This window comes from Microtus pennsylvanicus, chromosome 2 (genome assembly GCF_037038515.1).
Source record: "Microtus pennsylvanicus isolate mMicPen1 chromosome 2, mMicPen1.hap1, whole genome shotgun sequence".
NCBI classification, from domain to species: domain Eukaryota; kingdom Metazoa; phylum Chordata; class Mammalia; order Rodentia; family Cricetidae; genus Microtus; species Microtus pennsylvanicus.
The window spans coordinates 31213649-31227904 of record NC_134580.1 but is presented as its reverse complement, the minus strand read 5'-3'; the positions used below and the strand labels follow the sequence as shown (position 1 = coordinate 31227904).

The window sequence follows — 14256 nt, the reverse complement described above, 5'->3', positions numbered from 1 at the left end:
TGTGCTGCTCAGACAGGTCTCAAACTCACAGGCCCAAATGATGCTCCTGTCTCAGCCTCCCGAGTAGCTGGAACTACAGATCTTTGTCCTATGTGTAGCAAACATATTGTTTTCTGCTCTTTAAGGGCAAGACTTTGTAAAACAAGGGGTCGGGATGCTCAAGATTGACAAACAGCAAATTATTATCATTATTATTTTTATTATTAATATATCGCATCTTTAAATTTAACTTTATGTGTATAGGTATTTTGTCTGCACATAGCTCTGTGCACAAGAGAGTGCCTGGTGCCCAAGAAAATCAAACAGGGCGTCAGATCCCCTATAATGTGGTGCTGGGGACCAAACTTGGGTCCTGTTCAAGAGCGGTCAGTGCTCTTATTGTTGAACCATCTCTACAGCCCCCCCCCCCAATTATTTTTATTTGGTAAAAATGTAAAAACCAGTTCAGGTTTTACTGCAGTCGGGAACTTAATTCCTTCTGACTTTGCCATCTCCTTCCCGTGCTGCCGGCCCCTTCCGTTTCTTTCTCCGGTCCATTCTGTCGCTCCGCTTACTGAGAGGTTAAATAGCTTTTGTTCCTCGTGATCTGTCTCCTGTAACCTTGCATTAATTACTTTTCTTGTTCACTCTACGAGGGGAAGGCCTGACGGCTTGAGCAGTCAGGTAACAGGGGAAGCGTGTGCTGGTGTCTGTCTTTTCATTCAGTGTGCGGCCCCAATCGGTTGGACAGTCCTCGGGTTCAGGTGGTTCTTTCTTCCTCAGTTAGGCACGTCTTTTGTGGGACTATAAATCTTACGAAGTTGAGGATAAACACCGGAGGGAGATTTTCTCCTTGACTAGGGCCCTGCCATGTCTGCTTTTCTCCCTTGGTTATTTTCTTGATACAACTGGAAGCCAGATTTCTTGTGAGAACAGCTGGTGCTCTCCCGCTTTAAGACACACTGCACAAAATACAGCGTATGGCTATTACCCCGCAACACTGTAGCCAGTTCCCTGCCGGCAGACTCCGGGTGCTCCTGTCCCCTCCTGCAGACACTGCTGTTGACAGCCTGGACATTTGGGGGGAGCAGGTTCCCGAGGAAAGAGGCAGCAGGGAAGCAGAAGAGGCCCCAGACAAGGATGCGTCTTACTTGCCTCTAGCTTAACTTAGCCCACCACCCCATGGTTCTTTGCTCCTTCCTCCTGCTTCTTCCTCTCCTGGTATCTCCACAGGGGAAGAGCCAGACTTTGCCGCCCCGCAGGCCTAAGGATCGACTCATACTGCCTATTAGGGGAGGGTGCCTTGGAGAGGAGGATCTTGGGGATTTGTGACCTGGTACCAGTACTGTCCCTGGACTGTAGCCACTGGGAGAGCAGACTTGGAGGGCTCTGGTAGGGGACAAAGACCTGGGGAACAGGGACAACCTGAGGAGGATGGGGTTCTGGGGGAGGGGCAGGGATAGTACCCAACAGCTCGGGCACTGACTTGCCTCGAGTGCCTAGCCTGGGTGGGTGGTCAGGGCACAGTGGGAGGCAGGCCGTGGTGAGGAAGGGACTGGCCAAGCTGGTGGTAACCGTCACAAAGTGGTCCAGAACACCCCCTTCCTGTGGACACGCAGCAAAAGAGAGGCTCAGGGTAGCTTGCAGCCTTTCTAGGAGGGATGGGGCAGCCTGGGCCTGGGCCACAAGCTGGGCCAAGGCTGGCCACTCTGGCTGGTACTGCAGACTGAGCTGTTCTGCCTGGGGCCGCCTAAGCAGCTGCTGGATCCTCCGCACTGTGTTGAAGCTGTCAGTCAGAACGGCCCACTCCAAGGCTGTCTTGCCACGGACCAGATCCACAGAGTTCAGGTCAGCACCTGCAAGCGAACCCGTGTGACAGGGATGAGTTAGGGAGCTGTAGTTTGTACATGGGTACATTCTTCAGTAGTAAGGCTGGTTCTGGCTAAATTCAAAACACCTCCCAGACTGGAAGCCCAGGTTCTGTGTAAAAGACAGGAAGCTATCAAAGTCAGAAGGTCGGGGAGAGGGCACTTGAGGAGAGCCCATGGTGTCTCCTGAGAAGCTCATTGGGCTCTCTGAGAAGCGCGGGGCACAGGCTGAGAAAGACATAGGGTGCCCTTCCTTCCCTGCTAAACCCACTGGGGTTGGGAAGGACAGGGATCCCTTAGAGACCAGCAGAGGGCGCTGACAGCCACCTTAAAGGGAATAAAGAGGGCCCATAACTCCACAGACAGGCTGGTCCTCCATCAAAGGCTCCAGCCACAACCAAGCAAGCCTAGGAGCTGGAGTTGGCGCCCACTACTACCGCCTGATGTGGCAGCCTTCACCGTGCTGTGGCCGCGTTCCTCCATCTGGGTCTCAGGCAATGGCAAACCCGGGACTAGAACTCAAGATTCTGGTTTAAAGTGTCCACCTCATCCCTAACTTTTCCCCATCTGATGTCGCACTCTTTGCTGGGACCTCCATAAACAGAGCTGGGGGTGATAACACCCCCCTCTATTAAGGTGGCCTCGATCCGTGTTCCATCCCCTCCTCTCTTGCTGCAACCAAATGGTGTCTAGTGGGGTGGTAGCGGAGGGCGTACAGCCACACACCGGCCATGAGAAGGGCAACCACACACTCGGCGCGGTCCCGAATGGCAGCCTTCATCAGAGCTGTGAGCCCCCGCTGGTCTCTGCGCTCCAGGTCCAGGCCAGCGAAGTAGTTGAGCAGGAGAGTCACCAGAGGCGTATGACCTGAGAGACAGGACCGCAGAGCTGATCCCCAGGTAAGGGGGACAGAGAGGCCCTTGTGCAAGGTTTGGGATTGTGGCCCTGATGGCTGAGATCAGGAGTGAGATGGAGTGGGGGGGGTGAGAGAGGGGGTGCTGGTTGGGGTGGGGGTGTCTTGCACCTGCTTGAGCAGCCAACATGAGGGCCGTGTTTCCGTCTTTGTCCTGTTGGTTCACATCCAGAAAAGGACAGCAGCTGAGCAGAGCCACAATGGTGCCAAAGCCATGGTAGCATGCCACCATGAGGCCTGTCTGGGGACAGAGCAGTTTGGACCCCCACTTTCCACTAAGTTCTCCTTAAGACCCCCGCCCTTGCCCTCTAAATCTGCACCTTCTCAGAGCCTGTCCCAACCCCTGTGAAGACAGGTCTAACCCATCTAAAGAGTGGGAGCAGCCTCTGGAGCTCTCTGCCCGGATGGGGGTGGGAGCTGAGCTGTCCCCAGCTGCCCTGCTAATCCCTGGGCATCTCACCCTCCCATTGCTGTCCGTCTGGGAAACCTCCTCTGGGGAGACCCCGACATCCAGCCTTGCTTGAAGCTCAGCGGGGTCATTGTGGACACAGGCCCAGTACAGGGTCTTCAGATCACAAGCAGGGGTAGGAGTCTCGTTGCTGGAACAGGATGGTGCCTCAGACATGTCCAACCCTTCTGAGTCAATGGCGGCTCCTCTGTTTCCAGTCTGGGGCAGTCAGCTGGCAGCTGTGACAGTTTATCCCGCGTTCCTGGGCAGATGTCCTTGGAGCTGCACCCATCTCCCCAGGGAAAGTCTTCACCCTGATGGGTGCCTTGCCCTGCCTGGACACAAGACAGGCATCTTACTGAGGGTTAGGTTCCCAAGGACGTTCATGACAGGGGCTCTCATTTTCCCCTCCCCCAACCTTACCTGGGGGTTCTAGGGTCTCCAAAAGACCATCCTGGCAAGCGGACCTGTGGCTCAGCATACCCTGCACCTCCAAAAACACATCAGCCCTTCTTCAGAGTAGCTGAGGGACTGTCTGTCACCAGGAAGCAGGAGGGTGGCAGATGGCTGTGCCTGCGGAAAGCTGCCATAAACACTCGGGGCTGAGCTGGGTCAAGCGGGTTAGGAAGGGATTGGGGGCCTGGAAGCGTGGCCGTCCTGTCTGCTGTTGCCCCATCCAGCCCTAAGATCCCACGAGACCTGCCTGGTGGGAGCTTCTCCAGGCCACAGTGGGGTGTGGACCCACCTGGGCCCATCATTCTCACCGTCATCAGAGGAATTCAGCTGCTCTTCGAAGTGGTTTTGCAAGAGGAGCATCATGAGGGTCTTACACCCAGCTCCTGAGCCTGAGAGCCCCTCCATCTCGGGGAAGCAGATTTGGGGAAGAGGACACAGCTGTGATTTGGGAGGAGGAACGAGCATTGGATAAGCATGAATGGGGAGGTGGGCTCCAGGGTTTGCCCAAGGAAATCAAAGCACAGAGTTGTCAAGAGGCTGGAGAGGTGGCTCAGAAGTTAAGAGCAATGGCTGTTCTTCCAGGAGGCTGTGGTTCAGCTCCCAGCACCCACTGAGCAGCTCACAGTTGTAACTCCAGGGCCAGGTAATCCGATGCCACGCCCTCTTCTGGTTTCTGTAGGTAACTGCACTCACATAGTGACAGACATACACTACCAAAACACCTATAAACATAAACATTAAAATAAAAATAAATTTTAAAAAAGAAATTACAAATTATGGCTAAAGAAATTATGATGTATTAATTTTAATGAATTAGATTTGAAGTGGTAAGTGAAATATGACATATTTAAATGATAAAATAACAATGGATTTGTACTGCCCTCTTTGGAATTGATAAGCTGAATGACTTGGAGCTCAGACTGCATGCACTGGGGGACTTCTCTTTCTGGCTTCATATTGTTTTCCTCTCCCATGGTTCCTGAAGCTTTTTCCTCCTTGCTTCACCTGTTGGTATTAATATAATAATCATAGAACATGTACATTTCATTAAAATGAGATTTGTTTTTGTTTTGGTATTGTTTGGTCTCTTTTATCTGTTTTGTTGGTCTTTTGTTTGTTTTGAGAAAGTATCTTATATAGCTCAGGCTGGCCTCGAACTCAGATCCACCTGCCTCTGCCTCTCAAGTGTTGGGATCACTGGTGCACAGCACCACACCTGGTTTGTATATTTGTTTTTGTTTATTTTTCTTTTCTCTCTTTTTTGAAGCAAATTATCACTATGTAGTCCTGGCTGCCCTGGAACTCACTCTGTAGACCAGGCTGGTCTCGAACTCACAGAGATCCGCCTGCCTCTGCCTCACGACTGCTGGGATTAAAGATGTGTGCCACGCTGGCTGGCAACTTTAACAGGTTTCTGGTTATGCTACAGCACTTCTTGTTTTTTCTGTTTTTTCACCCCACCCTGCGATTTAAAGTCCTGTCCTAATGATGTCACATGTGATTAGGAGTTTGAAGGGATGTGGAGGTGAGGCTGACCTGGAGATTAGGGGGTTCATTCCCAGACTGTCAAGCAGGAAAGCTAGGTCAGCACTTCCCAGCGTCCCAGAGCTGTGGGTCTGGACGCTCTGCTCTATGCAGGTAAACTGGAGGAGAGCTATGTAGATGGGACACCCGCTTCCTGAGACAGAGCACGGCAGCACAGGCCGGCTCTGCTGCAGCTTCCTGATTCATCAGCTTCCTGTAGCGCTGACAGTGGATTTCTCAATCGCAGGCAGAGGTCATGTGATGGCCAAGCTGGCAGTTGTTACAGACTTGCAGCCTACTTCTCCAGCCCTTTCCATCTGAGCTAACAGTTGTATTTTTTTGTCTATGGCTGCACTCCAATGGATACATGTGGCTTAGCAAACAGTTTTATTTTTCACAGAAAAAAAAGTCAGGAGTCGCAAACTGTTGGTGTTGGTTGAGATCTGATGGGGCCAGGGCCTTGTCTAGGATTCTCTTACTTTTCCTCTTAGTCACAAGATGGCTGCTCCACTCCAGACCATTGAAGTAAACTGTAGTCAGTGTGGAATTCTATGCAGTACTTAGCAGATGTCTGTGAGTCTTAGCCAGACATCTCTGACACAGCCCCTATCCGTAGCTTCCTTTGAGCTGGGTCTGACTGCCCGTGAACTGCAGCAGACGTCCGATGGACGGGAACTCTGCTGTCTTCATACAAGATGTCAGGGGCATCTGCATCCTGCCACCACTATCTCCCCGGGTCTTCCTGCTGCAGGAAATCCCGCGGGTACTCACACCTGAGTGCACCCACCACGTTTACTTTCCCTTCCCGTTCTTCCCTAGGTCGGGTGCATCCTAAGATTCCCTTTGGTTCACAGTTCTAGGGCACAATCCGCCACAGCAGAGCAGTCGTGGAGGCGGGAGGGCAAGCAGCTGGTGAGTGCGCATGCCCACCTTGTCTCCTCCTCCTTATTTGGTCCAGGACCTCAGCACATGGGATGAGGCTGCCCTTAGCAAAGATGGATCTCCCCCTGACTAAGTTACCTCAGACAGTCCTTCCCAGCATGTCCTCAGGCTTGTCTCCTGGTGACCCCAGAGCCTGTGAAGTTGACAGTATTAGCCCTGCCAATGCCCTGGGCTGCGGGCAGAAAATGCTCCAGAGAACAGCCTTGGAGTCACCTAGCTCCGGACCTGCTGCTCCGGGACACACACCTGTCTAGAGACCAGATCTTGGCATCTTGCTCAGTTCTGCAAGGTTCCCACCTGCAGTGATTTTCCTCCCTCCCCAGGCCAATGATTCCAATGTTTGCTTCACATTTTCAAGGCCCAGAACCCGGCAGAGAGTGATATCCCCACTTGACGTGGAACTTCTTGTTGTCACTAAGTTGAGCCTGTCTCCTCACGTCTGGTAATTGCTCTTGTTACCACCCCTGGGATTTGCCTGCTTGTGGCCTTTGCCAACACGGTGGCAGAAATGAGGAGCAGGGATGGTGGGTAGTTCTTGTCCCCCCCATTCTTTGGGATTCTTTTAATATTCCAGATAATAAACCTTACAGATATGACTACCATACTATAATCCAATGGTGGCCTCTATTCAAAGAAAGCCTGAGTTTTGATATGGTCAAATTCTTCAAAAATTCTCCTTATACTCTTTTAGTATCTTATTCAAGGAAAACTTTACTTTTACAAAGATCTTCATTCTTTTTCTTAATCCTTCAGTTTTATTTTCATGTTTAGTCTTTATTCTGAATTCATGTCTATATACTGAGAAAAATACCTGTAGTCTGATTGGTGTCCTATCCCCAGTTGAAAGGTGGTGAGCTAACCCCCGGAGTGAGCGTATTGGAGCTAGGGCCTTGGATAGCGTAATTAAATTTAGGGTGGAAAAGCTTTTCTAGGCCCAAGCGGTTATGTTGAAGGGGTCACCATGTCTCGGTTCTAACTACACCACAGAACCATAACAACAGAATGGCATGGCCCTATACTAAAGCAATGGCCTAGAGGACCCTAAAACAGTCTGTGGCCTCCGAATTTTCAAAGTTTGTGTGTGTGGTATGTGTGTGTGTGTGTGTGTTTATGTATGGATATGTGTGTGTGGTGTGTGTGTATGGTATGTGTGTGTGTTTATGTATGGATATGTGTGTGTGGTGTGTGTGTGTATGGTGTGTGTGTGTGGTATGTGTGTTTATGGATGGGTATGTGTGTGTGTGGTATGTGTGTGTATGTGTGTGTTTATGTATGAATATGTGTGTGTGGTGTGTATGTGGTATGTGTGTGTGTTTATGGATGGATATGTGTGTGTATGTGTGTGTTTATGTATGAATATGTGTGTGTGGTATGTGTGTGTATGTGTGTTTATGGATGGGTATGTGTGTGTGTGTGGTATGTGTGTGTATGTGTGTGTGTTTATGTATGGATATGTGTGTGTGGTGTGTGTGTGTATGGTGTATGTGTGTGGTATGTGTGTGTTTATGGATGGATATGTGTATGTGTGTGGTATGTGTGTGTATGTGTGTGTTTATGTATGGATATGTGTGTGTGGGGTGTGTGTGTGGTATGTGTGTGTATGTGTGTGTTTATGTATGGATATGTGTGTGTGGTGTGTGTGTGCGGTATGTGTGTGTATGTGTGTGTTTATGTATGGATATGTGTGTGTGGTGTGTGTGTGTATGGTGTATGTGTGTGGTATGTGTGTGTTTATGGATGGATATGTGTATGTGTGTGGTATGTGTGTGTATGTGTGTGTTTATGTATGGATATGTGTGTGTGGTGTATGTGTGTGGTATGTGTGTGTATGTGTGTGTTTATGTATGGATATGTGGGTGTGGTGTATGTGTGTGTGGTATGTGTGTGTTTATGTATGCATATGTATGTGTGTGGTGTGTGTGTGTGTGTGGTGTGTGTGTGTAAGCATGTGTGTTTATGTGTGTGAGTACAGTGCCCACAGATCAGAAGTTGTGTCAGGGGCCCAGGCCTGGAGTCACAAACAGTTGTAAGCGGCCTGGCATGGTGACATGGTGCTGGGAACTGAACAACAAAAATATCTGCCAGGCGTGTTGGCACACGCCTTTAATCCCGGTGGCAGAAGGCAGAGGTAGGCAATCTTTGTGAATTTGAGACCAGCCTGGTTTATAGGGGGTTACATAGTGTGACTGTCTCAAAACAAAAGATCAAAAACAAGGGCTGGAGAGCTGTCTCAGAGGTTAATAGCACTGGCTGCTCTTCCAGAGGTCCTGAGTTCAATTCCCAGCAACCACATGGGAGCTCACAACCATCTGTAATGTGTTCTCTCTCTCTTTTGGCATGCAGTTCAGGCATACATGCAAGTAGAACACTGTATACATAATAAATATATAAAAAATCAAAAAACAAAACAAAACCCAACCGCTTCAAGATACAGTCATGGGCAAGGGCTTTCTGCAAAGGATCTGATGGCTCAGGAAGGGACTGTAAGATTGACGAACAGATTGGATTGCAGGAAACACAGCGGAGGAAGCAGCAGAGTGGAGACATCTAGAGAGTGGGAGGACCTTTGCCTGCAGCACATTTATGAGAGATTAATACACAGAATCTATAAAGAACTCAAAAATTAAACACGAAACCCGAGTCAGCCAATCGGTAAGTATGTAGACGAGTGAACTGAACAAGCAGTTCTCAAAAGAATAACCACACATAGCCAAAAATAAGTGGGAAAATGTTCTGACACCCTCAGCCGTCAGGAAATGCGAGCTGAAACTATACCTCACCCCTGTCAGAACAGCAGAGGCAGGTGAATCCCCGAGTTCAAGGCCAGCCTGGTCTTCAGAGTGAGTTCCAGGACAGCCAGAACTACGCAGAGAAACTCAGTCTCAAAAAATAACCCCCCCAAAACCATAAAATAGAACAATAGTGATACATTAGTTTTAGATCATCAGCTTAACAAAAATTAAATATTAATAACATTAAGTATTCACACCATTGGAGGAATTTGGTGAGGGAATGTTGGACAGCAGCTGACAGCATCTATCAAAATAACTGTGGCTGGGCTTGCTGGAAAGTTGAGGTAGCAGGATCCAAAGCCAAGGTCTGCCTGGGCAACAGAGTGAGTTCAAGGCCATTCTGGGCATCCTACTGAAATCCTGAAAAATGGGGCTGGGAGTATACATAGCTCAGCGGTAGAAGCCTGCCTGCCTGCCATGTGTGAGGACCTGGGTTTGATTTCAGTGCTACAAAAAAGAAGGAAAGGGGCTAAAGAGATAGCTCAGTGGTTGAGAGCACTGGCTGCTCTTGCAGAGGACCCAGGTTCAAATCCCAGCACCCATGGAACAATTTACAACTGTCTATAATTCCAGCTCCAGGGCATCTGGTCCCTCTCCCAGCCTCTGTGGGACACATACACATAAATAAAAATAAATGAAAAAAAAACCCAAATCTTAAAAAACAAGAAAAAGAGCACATACACATTTACCCAGAAATCTTGCTTTGAGAAACCTTGTCCACAACTGCCCTTGCGTATGTGAGCAGAAGTATGTGGGTTGGGAGCCCAGCCCAGAACAGTGTGCTTTGAACTTGAGTAACGTTGTGTTGGTAGCTAGTGGTTAAAAAGAGAAAGACTCACAGTTCTCTTACACCTTCTCGCCCCTGCTCGCCAGACTCTCGGGCACACGGAGTTCCTCATTCCTTCATTTCTGCTCTCCAGTTCATTCATTTGATTTTCTTTGTTTATGATTCCCCAGTTCTGGGGTTGGAGGTTAAACCCAAGTCCTCGTGCATACCGAGCACACTCGATCCAGCTCAGCTGCGCTGCCTGCCCACTCATCGAAAACCACAACAAAGCTGCTGCACGTAGTTTTAACTCCAGCAGGTGGATCTCTGTGAGTTTGAGGCCAGCCTGGTCTACAGAGTGAATTCTAGGACAGCCAGGGCTACACAGAGAAACCCTGTCTCAAAAAACAACAGCAACAAGGAAAAGGAAGGAAGGCAGGCAGAAAGACAAACAGAAAGAAAGAAAGGGAAAGCAAGCCACACCTCTTTGCTCTTCTCTTCAGCTAGCTATCACTACTTGTGTCTTAGCTTTTCCTCACGTTGGACGTCTGCCCTCTGGGTCCAACTGTGTTAACCATCCGGCAATCCAGCAGACAGCAACGCCTTGCCCATTTCTCCTAGACCCGAAGATGAATGAATGCATGCAAGTGGCTGCTGAAGGACAAGGAAGTTCAGCCTGTGTTGAGATGCTCCAGGGACACGAAGCTGGTGAAAAGACATTTGTTTTTTAATTCTCTTCAGTGGTCCAGAGCATACTCCCAAACTCTGCTTCCAGTAAGCATCCTGTTTCTGTAATGCCATATTGAGCCACCAGGGGGCAGAAACGAGCAGGACTTGTCAGTGCCTCGGCGTGTCACAGGCCACAGGCGGTCCATTTTTGCCCTAAAGAGCAAAGATCAGGTGAGTTATTCCAATGGATTGGATTTAAGCAGCCTGGCTGTATACCCAGAGGTTGGTGAGGATTCATCCGTTTCTGTCCAGGTTTCCTTCCTCAGGAAAGCAGCATTCATTGCTGGCCAGCCCCACGTGCCTCCAGCTCCCAGGATGGGTTCCTAGCTTTGCCTTTGTTGATTCCATTGACAGAGATGGTAGGGGAGGGGTGCTGGTCACTGGGTAAATGACAACACTCCAGGGAATGTATGTCCACCTCAACCAGCCTTTAAAGAGTTTCTGTATGGTGGCCTGGGGGATCGGAAGTAAATGAGTGGCCGGGTGGTTGTGGCACACACCAAAGTCCTAGCACTCAGGAGGCTAGTAACCAAACCCTGATTCTCCCCAAGAGCACCAAGTGCCCCTAACCACTGAGAAATCTCTCCAGCCTCAAGACCCTGTCTCTTTTTTATAAATTGTGTGTGTGTGTGTGTGTGTGTACATATTCCACACATATGTGTGGATACCCACAGAGGCACAGTGTTGATTTTTTTCGACATAGGATTTCTCTCTGTAGCTTTGGAGCCAGTCCTGGAACTCGCTCTGAAGACCTTCAAGATGGCCTCGAACTCCACCTGCCTGTGCCTCCCGAGGGCTGGGATGAAAAGCGTCTGCTACTGCTGCCTGGCTGGAACTTGGTTTCTTTGAAAGAGCAGCAAGTGCTCTTAACTGCTAAACTCTCTCTCTGACACTGTCTCCCCCACTAAAGACAGACTGGGAGGGTAGCTCTATGGTACAGCACTTGCTCAGTAAGTGTAACAGCCTGAGTTCAATTCCCAGCCCCAGGGGGAGAGAGACAGAGAGAGAGGGGGAGAGAGAGAGAATTCAATGCCATCTCATTCCAGTTAATCCCATTTCTTTGATGTCTCTCACCTCTCTGGCTCTTTCCAACTCTCTAGCCATTCTGACTCTGTCTGAAGCCTCAGGATGCTCTCTGGAGCAGGCTCAATGCTTTTGTGTCTGCACCTTCTTTCCTCTGGCCTGGGGTGCTCTCAAGTGTCTGCCTGTGGGATTCAGTCAGAAGGGCAAGAGGATGCTTGGGGCCTGTAGGAGGCACTGAGAAAGCAGTTGAGTGTAGTCTGGAACACGGGTCCCATCAGGCGACCCAATTTGTGTTTACCATATCCGTTTTCTCTCTTCCAAGGGCTTTTCCAGAAGCAGTCTACAGATAGACTTGATGGCAGATTCTGCTGAGGCCACGGGTCAGTACAAAAATGACCTCACACAGTTTAAATATTAGGCAAGGAATGGAACCCAGAAGGGCGGGGCAGAGAGTGGAGGGGATGGCCTCTGACCCAAGCTCTGGCCCCCTTCTGGGGGTCCAGTGTGATCTGTCACAGGTCATGCCCCTACTCCCCGACCATGATCTACATCACAATGCCAACAGGCCATAATTCAGAGCTGGCAGGGAAGTCTGGGATTGATTTAGGGCTGGCTCTGATCAGCCCACCCTCCATGGACGATGGCCCTGGGGTGGGGGCAGGAACAAGGGTCATGGGTGAAGTTCAGGGGGGGGGGGATCCTCACCTCTGCCTCGCACCTGTTTCGGCACTCCTCATGGATCAGGGACAGGGGTCTCCCAGACGCTATCTAGGCTCATGGCCCTCAGCTCAAGTAGTGGCATTAATGGTCAGTGTCTTCCGGGCTCAGGTGGGTACCAGGCATCTCAGGAAGCAAAAGATCTCATTGCCCACCAGGCGGGCAGCCAAGAAATCTTATGAAAGCCCCTTCACAGGCCATCAGCCTCACTTAGGTGGAGCTGCTTGGTCCTCAGCCTGAGTGCCCGACACCTCAGCTCTTCCCCTTAAGACAGTCTTCTGTGACATCTGTAGAAAATGTTGACTGCATACAGAATACGGAGACCAGTCACGCAGCTACGCAGTAAGCCGAGGAGAGGAAAGTCGTGAAGAAAGGTATAGAGAAATAGAGAATGGGCAAAGCTCAGAGGCAGATGGAACAATTAGTCAAGAAAAGCTGGCTAGAAACAAGCCAGACGAAGGCCAGGCATTCATAACAGTTATTCTTGTGTGTATGGTTACTTGGGAGCTGGGTGCTGGGCTCCAAAAGACTAAGAGTAAAAATTAAAACAACGCAAAAACATTGAAAAGCAAGTTGCTATGAAATTTCTATTCTTGGGGCTGGAGAGATGTCTCAGTGGTTAGAGCACTGATTGTTCTTCCAAAGGACCTGGGTTTGATTTCCAGCACCCACAAAACTGCTCATAACCGTTTATAACTATAGTTCCAGGGAATCTGATGCCTCTTCTGGACTCTGTAGGCACCGGGCACACATGTGATACGCAGACATACATGCAGATGAAACACCCATATTCATAAAATAAAAATAAATCAATTAAAGTAAAATAAAAAAACCAACCCAAAAAGTCCTTTTATTTTTTGTAAAAAATAATGTAAAATAATTTTATTAATATATTTCAAGTAGCCTTCACATTTTCAGAAATACACACTTTTTTTTTCCTTTTGGATTTTTGAGACAGTTTCTCTGTGTAGCCCTGGCTATCCTGGAACTTGCTCTGTAGACCAGGCTGGCCTCGAACTCACAGATATCTGCCTGCTTTTGTCTCCTGAGTGCTCAGGTTAAAGGTGTGTGCATGTAAATATATATGGAGACCAGAAGTCAGTCTGTCTCAAGTATTGTTCCTTGGGTGCTGTGACAGGGTCTCTCTCTCTCTGGCCTGGAGCTCGCCACTAAGCAGGAAGCTGGCTATGAGCCCTAGGACCATCTCTCTTCCCGCCCCCCAGCTTTTCCTCCCAGGTTCTGGAGATTGAAGGAGTTGCCCCCTCACTCTTGGGGAGAAAGCACTTTACCAGAAGGGCTCTTCTCCATCTGCTAATTCTGTTTTTAGTTAGCTTACAGAAGAACAGGTCTCCTTATATATACGGGTTTCCTACATTCATTCTCCCACAGGCACCTTATTCTTTTCTTTTTAAGACAGGGTCTTACTGTGTAGCTGTGGTGGGGCTCACAAGGTCCTGTCCTCGCCGCCTGAGTCTTGGGACTTCGGCATGGGCCACCAGGCCCTGTTTAATGCCCATTTGACAGACACAAAACTTCACTTGTCTTCAGAAAATAGTGATAGAGACAGGCAACCTTTTCATGGGCTCATTTGACGGATGAGGACCCAGCCTGTGTTGGCTGACATCGCCTGGTGGGTGAGGAACAGCGATTGCATGTAAGTCACCTTCCTCATGCGAGTCCTCCGTGTCCCGTGGCTTCTCTCTCCGTCTCCTGAGCAGCCCTCCACTTGAGTTCACTGTGAAGGCCACCCCCTTCCGTGGGGAAGGACAGGGAAAAGCAATCCAGAGCCTCATCTGTTAACACGGCACACCATCTGTCAGGTCTCCTCAGCCTCCCGCCCTCTCCCAGGGCCAGAGTCTTGGGGACCCTCCCACTCAGGGTTAATTTTCCTGTGTAGGGCTGTCACAGGTGAGCTGAAGTTACCAAGGACGATGGGGAAAGCCAGGGTGGGGGCAGGATGGGAGGTGACTCACCTGGCCTCAGGAAGGCTGCAGAGCTACAGTTGGGTGCTGACGCCAGCAGAAAGTCACAGAAACCAGGCCACTGGGCTGGCTGGGAGTCATGTTCTACAGGGGCTGCGGGTGTGGCTCGCTTTGAAT

General features: G+C 49.7%; 1 protein-coding gene across 1 annotated transcript; it reads right to left on the bottom strand.

The window, feature by feature from the left end:
• Positions 1 to 1146: 1146 nt before the first annotated feature.
• On the bottom strand, positions 1147 to 3385 carry Ankrd33 (ankyrin repeat domain 33). Its single transcript, XM_075962460.1, has 4 exons — positions 3221 to 3385; positions 2872 to 3001; positions 2574 to 2714; positions 1147 to 1835 (listed from the first exon to the last, which is right to left on the bottom strand). The coding sequence occupies exons 1-4, from the start codon at positions 3383 to 3385 to the stop codon at positions 1147 to 1149; spliced, it is 1125 nt and encodes a 374-aa protein (XP_075818575.1).
• Positions 3386 to 14256: the final 10871 nt, after the last annotated feature.

Excerpts from the sequence above, each read along its gene's own strand:
- Ankrd33 (XM_075962460.1), bottom strand. The coding sequence starts at position 3,385 with ATGTCTGAGGCACCATCCTGTTCCAGCAACGAGACTCCTACCCCTGCT. Across the intron at positions 2,715-2,871 it reads CATGTTGGCTGCTCAAGCAG|GTCATACGCCTCTGGTGACT; the intron begins GTGCAAGACACC and ends CCTGTCTCTCAG. Across the intron at positions 1,836-2,573 it reads GGTTGCCCTTCTCATGGCCG|GTGCTGACCTGAACTCTGTG; the intron begins GTGTGTGGCTGT and ends GTTCGCTTGCAG.